The sequence below is a fragment of the Punica granatum genome, chromosome 2 (assembly GCF_007655135.1).
Source record: "Punica granatum isolate Tunisia-2019 chromosome 2, ASM765513v2, whole genome shotgun sequence".
NCBI lineage: Eukaryota > Viridiplantae > Streptophyta > Magnoliopsida > Myrtales > Lythraceae > Punica > Punica granatum.
In genome coordinates, this window is record NC_045128.1 from 6,409,808 (window position 1) to 6,422,124 (window position 12,317).

Genomic DNA, 12,317 nt, shown 5'->3' on the forward strand with positions numbered 1-12,317 from the left:
TCACATAAGCTTCGCAACCCCATATTTTTAGAAAAGACATCTTGGGACGCTTCCCATACCACATCTCATATGGTGTCCTTTCAACTGATTTCGACGGAGCATTGTTTAATATGAGAGCAGCTGTCTGTAGAGCATATCCCCAGAAGGAGTCAGGTAAGTTTGCATGACTCATCAAAGATCGAACCATATCTAATAAAGTTCGATTCCTCCTCTCAGCTACACCATTCCACTGTGGTGTTCCAGGTGGAGTCAGTTGAGATAAAATCCCACACTGTTTAAGATAGTCAGCAAACTCATAACTCAAATATTCACCTCCTCGATCTGATCGAAGAACTTTAATGCTCTTACCCAACTGATTCTCCACTTCATTCTTAAATTCTTTGAACTTTTCAAAGGATTCAGATTTGTGTTTCATCAAATATACATATCCAAATCTACTGAAATCATCAGTAAATGTAATGAAGTAGAGATACCCACCTCTAGCAAGCTTGTTCACTGGTCCACATACATCAGTATGTATGAGAGCCAGATGATCACTAGCTCGCTCACCTTTTCCGGTAAAAGGGGCCTTAGTCATTTTCCCCATTAAGCACGGTTCGCATGTCTCGATCGATTCTAAATCAAACGAGTCCAGTAATCCATCCTTATGGAGTCTAGAGATGCGATTCTCGCAAATATGGCCTAAACGACAATGCCAGAGGTAAGTCAGGTTCGAATCATTAGATTTGAGCCGTTTGGTTTCCACATTATAAATAGGCGTATCTAGATCAAGAACATACAGACCATTACTTAAATGTGCACTGCCATAATATACATCATTCATGTACATAGAACAACACTTGTTCTTGATAGTGAAACAAAATCCCTTCTTGTCCAAATAAGAAACAGATATTATGTTTCTACTAATAGCAGGTACATAATAACAGTCGTTAAGATCTAATACTAGCCCAGTAGGCAAAACTAGGTGATAAGTCCCTACAGTTAATGTAGCAACTCTTGCTCCATTTCCAACTCGTAGGTCCACTTCGCCCTTTGCCAACGATCTACTATCCTTTAGGTCCTGCATATTTCCACAAATATGAGCACCACACCCGGTATCTAATACCCAAGATATAGAAGTAGTAGATACATTAATCTCTATAACATGATTACCTGAAGTTGAAGTCTCACTTCCCTTCTTCTTCTTCAACTCTTCCAGGTATATCTTACAATTCCGCTTCCAATGTCCAGTGTTGCCACAATGGAAGCAGTAATCATTCTTCGCCACCTTGGCTTTAGGCTTCAACGTACCCAAGTCATACTTGGATGCACCTTTAGTCCTCTGGCCTTTACTCTTGCCCTTGCCCTTTCTTTTGGTCCCTTGGACCATTAGAACAGACGTCCCCTTGCTGATATCATGCTCAGCTGTTCTCAACATGTTAAGCAGTTCAGGCAATGGTTTATTGTAGTCATTCATATTATAGCTCATGATGAACTGACTATAACTGCTGGGCAGCGACTGTAGGACTAAATTTGTGGCCAACTCTTGACCCAGAGGAAATCCCAGTCGTCCTAGAGTCTCGATGTACCCAATCATCTTGAGTACATGAAGACCCATCGGGCTACCCTCAGTCAACCTTGCCTGAAAAAGTGCTTTAGAGATCTCGAATCTCTCATGTCGGGCCTGCTCTTGATAGAGCTGCCTTAGATGCACGATCATATCGTACGCCTTCATGTTCTCGTGTTGCTTCTGAAGCTCCGAGTCCATGGTGACTAACATGAGACATCCGACGTTTACGGCATCATCATGATGCTTACTATATGCATCTTTCTCAGCTTGGGGGGCATCGTTAGGTGGTGGCGCAAGAAGAGGTTGCTCTAAGACATATAGTTTCTTTTCTTGGGTGGGAATAATTCTCAAGTTTCGATACCAACCAAGGAAATTATTCCCTGACAGTTTTTCCTTATCAAGGACGGATCGCAAACAGAAAGTACTAGAGGTGCTCCCTGCCATGGTAACTACCACAAAAAAATATGCAAAATAAGTATTATGACACTACAATATTTAATGAGGACTTTATTAAATATTGCTCCCACTATTTATATCAAATCAATGACCCTGAATATTGATTCAGAGAATATCATTCTCATAGTAGTTCAAGATCCATATCTCACCAAGCTCTGAGTCAGCGAGGGCTGATTCACCCAAAACTAGCTATTTAGGTGGGGAACTCACTTTCCCAATTGCATCACATGCAACTCTTGATTAGTTGGGTGAATAACTCCTTATTCAAATTTATCTTGTAGATCGATGCCCAACTGCATGCCTCTGAACTCCTAATCCTATTAGGCTTGCTCAGTTAAGTCCGACCCATTGGTAAACACCACGTCTTACTAGGATAGATGAGGGCATCCTGCGAAGGCAAGGTTTACACACTCATCGATCTTGGTCTTGACGAGCGTTACACGGTGGAAGGATATGGACTTAATATTTTGAGGGATTTTATTTAACATTTAATCGATCTCACCATACACTATTATGTAACAATTACATAATAGTCCACACGTATAACTATTATACTAACACAACTAGGACCTAGTCCATGTCTAACAGTCATGCACCGCAAATATCAAACATAATCATACCAGTACCAAGCATAAAATCATATTTTATGCTATTATCTACTCAGATTCTAACTAGCTTGGCTTTGATACCAATTGCTAGTTTCACCAGGCGCAACGGAAGCGTAAAAGGAACAGAAATTCAAAATTTCCTACCCGTGAAACTAATTCCAAGACCTACTAGAAGAATAAGAGTAAATAAAAGCGTACCTGGAATATTTAAAGTTGTCGACCGAGCGTCCCACGCGTGACGCCTCTACTGCTATCCACACCGACTTTGTCGACGAGTTTTCGAGATCGGCGGTGCTAGCGACCAATACTCGAAAGAAACACCGATGCGACACTCGAAATTTATTAAACTAGTAGGATTAATTAAAGTTGAACAATTCAACTTTGACTTTTCCTACAATTATATGCTCATATGTATACACATATCATATATGTATATGAATATGCCTGCACGTATATATATATTAATACACTTATTGCCCCCATCTTTTTATAAGGAATAGCGGAGCCGAAACTTCAAAGTTTCACCGATGTGGGACAAACTTTGTATATAAGAGCATATATGTACAGCACACACATATATATCCCTGCCGATCTATATATATCTCTATATATATATTACATACATACACATTGCATCGTGTGTCAATTTGGTCCATTTAATCTAATAAATCGAATCTAATTAATCGACAAATTTAATCTCATTAAATATCCGATTAATCGGTCGCACCATAAATCATCTAATCTCTATTAGACGATTTTATTGTTTCAAAATATCCCGTCGATGTAGTCGTAGTGTGTGACCCTGTAGGTTCCCAATTACGTTGATAGTAATATCGAAATCTCTATTTCAATATCACAAACAGTGAGCGGCATCTAGCAATGCATCGCTGTTACTCAAGTAATCGGAAAGTCAATTTCTCGACGAACCTTGTGACTTACGTTACCGTGTAATATAATCCCTTTGTCCTCTATATCTCTATTGAGCCCAAGGCATGGTCGATGACATTCTTGTATGGCTCAATATCTCTCTTTCTTGGTTTACCGGGTAAGTCTATCAGAACAAATGAGCTCGATATCCTTATATCGACTCATTTGGGTATGCATACACTTTTAGACTTAACCACCAAGTGGCCGTGAGATATCGCTCCCGTTTCGTAGGAGGGACAAATCCTATCTTGGTCACTCACATTCTTTTCCATGCTTTGTGGCATACCCAATAACTATCTTTATAACCAGCCTGTTACGGTGGCGTTTGACAGTATCAAAATATACGACATTACACGTAGGAATCCATGGTGACCTCAAGTCAAAGGACCATTACACTATAGTCATTTTGAGATATGCTAATGACAGTCACGTAACAACCCATGTAGCAATCTCATGGCGGGTCAGTCCAATACACATTACTCTTAATGTATACATGTGGTGTGATTTGATATCTCCATATCCATGACCTATGAGATTTGGTCATCAATCAACACTCACACTAGTCTAACCGTATTATCGTTGTCCTAATTAACGATAATACTTTGACTATGGACATTTAGGAATAATGTTCATTAATTATAGGATCTCACAATCAAGTCACACTTGATGTCTATTGAACCTACTATTCCAAGGACATTATTGTGTAAAATCATATTTAGCGCAATCTACACAATAACAGATATGCCTCGTAATATAATGAAATAGATATCATATTACAGAACTGATTATAGATTGCCTCTAGGGCATACACCAATTCCCAACACCCATGAGTAGACGTGCCGTGAAGATATCGCAAAATTTGCTTGGCCGCCTGAAGGTGAGATGTACGCGGAGCATGCATAAACTGGCTGACCAGGTTCACTGCATAACAAATGTCAGGTCTCGTAATAGTAATGTATTGTAAAGCACCAACCATATTTCGATATTCGGTAGGATCATCCAATAAATCACCATCTGTTAGTGATAGATGTGTTCGGGATGGTAAGGGAGTCTTTACTGTTGTTGATTTATCAAGTCCAAAACGAGAAAGGACATCAGAGATATATTTATTCTGAGAAAGAAACAATTTGCCAGAGGAACGAGTAGCGTGAATGCCAAGAAAAAAGTGTAAAGGACCAAGATCCTTCATCGCAAATTCATCCGATAAGATTTGGATGAAACGCTCTAGAAGAGTGGAAGAACTGCCTGTAAGAATTATGTCATCAACATAAAGGAGAAGTAAGATTGTATGAGAGCCACTACGATATATGAATAGAGACGAGTCAACTGAACTGGGATGAAATTGTAAAGTTGAGAGAAAGGAGTTAAACCTGGTGAACCAGGCTCTAGGAGCCTGTTTCAGTCCATAGAGATATTTGTGGAGACGACATATATGATGTGGAAACTGTGGATGGACAAATCCCGGAGGTTGACGCATGTATACTTCTTCAGCTAAATAACCATGTAAGAATGCATTTTTGACCTCTAATTGACGGATAGACCATGAGTAAGAGTGAGCAAGTGAGATAACTAGACGAATGGTAGATGGCTTGACAACTGGACTAAAGGTTTCATAAAAGTCTATGCCAGATTGTTGTCGAAACCCCTGAGCCACAAGGCGAGCTTTGTATCACTCTATGGACCCATCAGCACGATATTTAATCCTGTACTTCCAAGTACTGCCGACCACATTTACCTGAGGATTCGGGGGAACAAGACTCCAAGTACCATTCTGAATAAGTGCATTAAATTTGTCGGCCATGGCTTGACGCCAATTAGGATCCTTAACTGCCTGCGAATAGCATGTAGGTTCTACAACAAAATTGCATGAGTAAGTAAACAAAGAGAAAGTTTGGCCTGATGAGGTTTGGGTCTCTATAGGAGGTGAAGACGACTGGGTTAGATCGGGAGAGTCAGGAAGAGGTCGGCTCGGTGAGGTAGGATCCAACTGGGCAGTTTCAAACTGAGCAGAGGAGGTTTGGGCTGAAACGGATTGGGTCTGTGAGGTCGAAGATGGACCACAAGAGAGATTGGCGAGCTGTCAAGTTGGAGAAATGGACTTATTAGTGGCTGTGGGCTGTGTTGGGCTGTGGTGAGCCAGGCCGAAGTGTAATATGGGTAGGGACCGAACTGTGGGCTGAGAAGAGGAGTTAACAGGAGAATGGGTGGTCGAAATTAATTTCTTGTATGGGAAACAAGTTTCATTGAACCTGACATGTCTTGATGTAAAAACTTTATTTTTAATTGGATCAAAACACCAATAACCCTTGTATTCCGTTGCATATCCTAGAAAGACACATTCTTTTGAACGGGGTTCTAATTTGTGAGAGACATATGGAGTGAGATTTGGAAAACAGGCACACCCGAACACCCTTAGGAAATCATAGACAGGATTTTATTAAATAGTTTTTCAAAAGGGGACTAATTTTGAAGGAAAGGCGATGGTAGACGATTAATTATGTAAACCGCAGTTAAAGCCGCATCTACCCATAATTTTGGAGGTAATTCACTTTGGATTAATAAAGTACGAACCATATCAACAATATGTCTATACTTACGTTCAGCAACACAATTTTGTTGCGGTGTATGTGGACATGACATTTGAAGGGAAATGCCGAACTTTTGAAATAAAGTACGAAATTGAGAATTATTAAACTCTAAACCTTCATCACACTGAAAAATTTTGATTTTTCGATTAAGAAAGTTTTCAACTTGTATTTTGAATGTGCAAAAATTATGGAATACCTCAAATTTACATTTTAATGGAACGATTCATGTATATCGGGAAAAATCATCGACAAAGATAACATAATATTTAAAGTCCATATTAGATAAAATAGATGACTGCCATACATCGACATGTATTATTTCCAAAAGAGAAGAAGATAAATGTCCAATATTTGATAATGGCAAACGAGTAGACTTTCCCAAACCACAGGATATGCAGAAATCCTTAAAAGAATAAAGTTTGGAAATCAGATTACGAGATCTAAGAATTCCCAAGGGAACTTTATTCGGGTGGCCTAGACGACAATGCCAGGTTGTAGAAGAAGTTGTGGCGGCGACAAGGGCAGTGAATGTGATCGGGTATAAGGACCCATCAGAATGTCTGCTGAGCAATGTCTTCCCCGGGTTGTTGTCCTTAAAAAAGAAACCCGAGTCAGTAAAAACGACATAACAATTGTTGTCTTTACACAAACGTTGTATGGAGACCAGATTATAATCAAGATCAAGAACGTAGAAAGCATCTTTAAGCTGGAGTTTAGTGTTAGAGGCAGGAATTGTTATAGAACCAATGCTCTTTATTGACAGTAAGGATCCATTTCCGACAATAACACCATCAGAACCAATATATGGAGTCGAGTGAGAGAGAATACCTTCGGTATTGACCATGTGGTTGGAGGCCCCAAAGTCAAGATAAGCCTCAGGAGTTGAAGTATCATTCAGACTAAGGGTAGCCAAGAACTTTGGATAACTCAGGGCAGAATTATGATTATATAGCTCGTAGCATTGAATAACAGTATGACCTGGACTATTGCAAACTTGACAAATTACAATAACAGGGCCACGTCCAAAAATTCCATCATTAGCAGGAGGTGGGTTATTGAATGACCTTACCAAATTCGGAGATTGGAAAGGTGCATCTCTAGCCATGGGAGACTGATAGAAGCCTCCTCGACCGTAAGTCCCTGGGCCACCAGTGCCACGACCACCAGACATCTGGGGTGTCCAGTTGCTATTGCCCCAATTAGGGCAACTATTGCTCCACTGACCATTATAACGGCCACCTCGATCGCGACCGCGATTACCACGCCCTCCACGAGCATGGCCACCCCCTTGAGCAGCACCTCCTCGAGCAGTTTGGGTATGTGTCTGGAGCGCAGTTGGTTGAGTTGTGACTGGAACAGAGGTAGGCTCCAGGTAGAATTGCTTGAGCCTCTTTTCCTGATGCGTGAGTTTTGTTCGAAGAGTCTCAAAAGTCAATGGATCACGATCGTTGGCATTTGTGGTGACAAAGGACTCGTATTCCTTAGGGAGACCTGCAAGAGCATAAGTGACCAGATCCTCATCAGATAGAGGCTTTCCAATTTCTCGAAGCTCATCGGCCAACACCTTCAGATCACGGAGGTATTTGTTGGTTCCTTGATCAGTGAGTTTCACACGAGAAAGAAGAATCTTGATGTCGACGGCCCGAGAGCGTGTACGCTCCACGAATCGAGTCTGGAGACAATCCCAGACGGCCTTGGCAGTCGGTAGGTCATGCACCTCTTCCAGAAGATCCTCAGCGATGGTTGCAAAGATCCAAGAACGGATGTGCTGATCCGTGCGCATCCACCCAGCGTGATTGTCATCTGCGTTCTCTAGACAAGGGGAAGCTGCCATCGACATAAGAGAAAAAGTCATGAGAGAGTAAGAAAGTGGAAAATAGGGACTTCCAGATGATGTAATTCCTCTAGGTCAGAGTGATGGTGATCAAATTCGTGATGTTAGGGGTCGTAACGGTTCCAGTGTTTGTTTGAAGAATTTGGGTGGAGATGGATGGTTGAACAGTCAAAGGCGTGAGGGATGTTGAATGTGTAGTAGATGGGTTAGGTGGGGAAGAAGCAAAGGGGTTGACGTTAGGGTTTTCTCTATCTGATGCCATGACAAGTGATGTGAGGTGATTGGAGAGAGTGTCGGTGGAGAAAAAAAAAATTGACAGACTAATATTTGTGCTCTGATACCATGTGAAGGGTCAATGCCTTACCCAATAGGGTTAGCTTCATCATATATTTATAATCTCATAATTACAAGGTAAATTCTTATATATGGTATGTGTATCTCCTAACAATGGTAAGAATACCCGAAATATAATATAATAGCTTGTAGTGAGAGAACATGGGCAACAAACTATCCCCACTAAGTGAATTTACATGATAATAGGAGATAAAGTTTTTGGAGGCTTTGCCTACATGTTTAAAAATAAATTGAATATGTGTTTCATTCTCTTAACACCACGTGTCGTTATTGCATGTCTTACAAGTTATTTAATCGGGTATTGACACGTGTCCCCGAATGAATTCTTTAGGAAATTAAATTTAAACCGGTAACACTTCCAAATTGTCATCTTTTGCTGCTGATGAGAGGAAAGAAAGTAATGTGTTTTCTAACATGGCCAGCAAGTGACACTACGTACCCTGGCCGTCAAATGGCAGAGTGACCGTGGGATCTACGTGCACCCAGCGCAAGGGAGCTGCATGTCACAGTGACCGCGGGTCATTATAGTAGGAAAGTGAGGATCTACAAAGCAAAAAGGGAAAAGTATGATGCACAATAACTTGTTACTTTTTTTTTAATCAGGTCAATGATTTGTCACTCAGTACGTTTGCAATTGACAACTCAATAAATTTTTGTAGGTGTGATAAATTACAAAATCTTCGTGCAATCTGTATATATTCCAAAATCTAATGGTGGTTTTATTATATCAGGACTTTTATATAATAGAAGTATCATGAGGTATGATGAATTATGTATTTTTATAAAAGAATTTTGTTAGTAAATTGAACAGCTAAAATACCTATAGTGGTACAAATAGGTGTTAATCAAGCTGACCTGAGCCCAAACACAAGAGACTTAAGCTCGACTTGTTCGTGAAAAGGTTGAGCTAGAGCTTGGCTTGAGCATGATTGAGGTTCAAGAGCCAAGCTCAAGCTCAGCTCGAGGACGAGTTAAGCAGCTCGAGCTCAAGCTCCTTAAGCTCGGTCAATTTGTCGAGCTCGAGCTTTATCTACAAGTCAAGAGGAGAGGACCAGACCTCGAGAGCTCAAACCAGATCAGAGAAGGGTGGTGGCCGACGAGCTATAGGACGGCGGTCTGGTCAGGCGAGCTGGGCAGGGCGTGTTAGGCTAGCTAGGGTTAGGGCACGGTCGTGTGGCAAGAGCCGAGAGCTCTGCGAATGAATTGTAGTGTGGGGAGGAAATCGACTTCTGCTGCTCTGCTAGGGTTAGGGCACATGGGAGAGAAAACTGAAGATTTTGATTTTCTTTTTCATTTCTAAAATAATACCTAATAATAAATGTAACAATTATTTTAAACAATATCTTGATATGTTATATACATTTATCTAACTTTCTTATCATATTGACTTCTATAATTATAAAACATACAATCACGTAAAATTAATCATAAGAATATATAATACTTCAATCACAATGAAAATATTAATCTATTCATGCAATTTCTAATTCATTATATAGTAGTAGACTTTTAAGTAAGTTGATCTACTAACTTGAATATTGTTATTAACTCCTTTTATTTCCTTATATTTTATAATAAAATACTGTATATAATAAACAAAACTTAAAATAACATATTATTGTTGGATAAAATATAAAATTTCATATATAATTGATAAAAATAATAATCTTCGAAAATTATGAATTATTTCTTAAAACCATTCATATTAATTATAATTTTTCATACTATATACTGTTAGGTTTATTTTACCATATAATACGAGATTTTGAAAATTTTCGCTATGTAACACAAAATGAAATAATTTTACTATTTAACACGGTAATTTGACTTCTTTTTTTTTGGTATAACACATTAATTTTTCATCAATTCCTTAACGGAAAGATGAAGTGATGAACGTTTTTGGGCCACCGTTACCCAGCTGGATCAATTTTTGGGCCCTATTCGTGCACACGTCATCTTCTTCTCCCATCTCTCAGTCTCCCCTCTCTCTCCTCTTCTTTCTCCTCGCGGAGCAGACAATAACGCCGGGCAGGACCTTCTCCGCCGCATGGCCTTCTCCGGCCAGGGTGGCCCCGACGATCTCCGCCAGCTTCTGGCACTGCCTCACACCCAAATTTTCAGCCTTTTACCACCCAACACTAAAACCCTAATTCTGCAGCTCAAGATCGCCCAATCGGCGAAACTCCCCCCGCGAACTCGATCTCATCCGCAATCAGCTCCCCCGCGGAAGCTCCGTCTCGCCATGCTGCTTCTGGCCCTTTCACCGGTCCCCTGACTCCCCCAAATTTTCAGCTTTCTCTCTCCTAACTGCTGCACCTCTCCCTCTTCCCTTCCTTTTAATCCACAATCTCTCTCTCTCTCTCTCTATCTCTCGAGCAGGAACAGGAGCTCGAGGACCTCGAGATATTCCAGAAGAACATCTCCAACCCCTTCCCCGACCTCCTCTCCTCCTCCTCCTCCTCCGAGCCCTTCCTCTCCACCGGGTGGGTCTGCAAGTTACTCGATGTTTACCTCTGCTGCGAGGCCGAGTTCAAAGTTGAACTCATCATGGGCCACGACCCCTCCCTCGTCTCCAAGCCCCCGCTCGATCGACTCCTCCCTGCTGCTCAGAACAATGGCGGGAATGGAGAAGAAGAGGAGGAGAAAGATAGAGAGAGATTCCTTAGTGGGACCCAAAAGATATTCTCTTGTGCGCGGATAGCGCCCACAAAAGGGTCCATCTGTGCAACCGTGGGCTAAAATAGTCAACTTTCTGTTCAAAAATCGATGGAAAATTGAATCGTTCTACATCTATACTATAAAAAAATTTCAAAATATCGTGTATGATGAAACTAACATGATACATGTTATGCAGTAAAAAATTTTAAAATCTCGTCTTATATGGTAAAATTAACCCTGACTATTATAACTTATCGCTATAATATTGTTCATGTCAACTGTGGAACTTTATATATATTATTCATATATTCAAATAATTTACATTTTTATTTCCATTAACACACCTCATTAAATGAACTACTTATGTAATATCTTAGATGTGTGCTTAGATTATATCATGCGGGCTTGTGTTTGTAAGCCATATTAAGATTTAATAATGATCCAGCTAAAAAAAGGGATTTAATAATGTGGGCTTGGGCTCTAAGCTTATAAGATATTAAGAATTTTTTTTTATTATATAAAATGGGCTTACACTTGGTAAGGCTCACGAGCCACTCGAATCGAACACATCCATGCTCATACTCCGCTCAAGTGATTATTCGGCTCAGCCCGAGTTCAATAAGACCAAGCCAAACTCGAGCTTTAGCCAAGCCAATTGCTTGAATAGTTTATGAGTTGAACTAGCTTACACCCCTAGGTGTACAGCATGGGGCCTCTCACTAACATATGCTAATTGAGTATCCTTAATTGATAATATATTCTTTTCGGTTACATATACTATGGTTGAGTTTCCGATGTAACAATTAACTGGAAGGATTTGCTAAATATTCTATAAATCAGGATGGAGCCTCCGCGATTGGGGGGGGGGGGGAGACCGTTTGGTCAATCTTTGAGTGTATCATAATGGTTTGTGTAGTAATTAATATATAGGGTAAAATAAATTAAGGATAATACTTAGGGGTAAAATTTGTGAATTTTGTTCACCGCAGATATTAAGGTATGACTCTCGATTGCTGAAAATTGATTCAAAAAGCTACGGTAATTAATATGTTAAGGTATAAAAACTAGTATTTAACATTTCTATCTGCTAGTCTTGGTTAAATTTTCAATAGTTTGAGTTAGAAAGTCATGATTACAATATAATAGGTTTTAAATAGAGCCACAAATTTAAATGAACAAAGTTTACACGCAATAATGGGGTTCGAAATTTATTAAAAAAGCATATGGAAGTCATGGCCAAATCAATGCTCAAGTCAGGATATAGAGTTCGTTTGAAAATGCGGTGAGATGTTTTATAATCATTTTCTTTATAATTTTAGACAAATTTTTTATTTGATGAGAGT

General features: G+C 39.9%; 1 protein-coding gene across 1 annotated transcript; it reads left to right on the forward strand.

Moving 5' to 3' along the window:
- The first annotated feature begins 10,198 nt into the window (after positions 1–10,198).
- On the forward strand, positions 10,199–11,183 carry LOC116197072. The gene is made up of 2 exons (XM_031527089.1): positions 10,199–10,582; positions 10,696–11,183. The coding sequence occupies exons 1-2, from the start codon at positions 10,364–10,366 to the stop codon at positions 11,053–11,055; spliced, it is 579 nt and encodes a 192-aa protein (XP_031382949.1). The 5' UTR covers positions 10,199–10,363; the 3' UTR covers positions 11,056–11,183.
- The last annotated feature ends 1,134 nt before the right edge of the window (positions 11,184–12,317 follow it).

Bases quoted from the DNA above. Each gene is read 5' to 3' on its own strand.
- LOC116197072 (XM_031527089.1), top strand. From the start codon at position 10,364: ATGGCCTTCTCCGGCCAGGGTGGCCCCGACGATCTCCGCCAGCTTCTG. The intron at 10,583-10,695 runs GTCCCCTGACTC...TCTCTCGAGCAG, and splicing joins TGCTTCTGGCCCTTTCACCG to GAACAGGAGCTCGAGGACCT.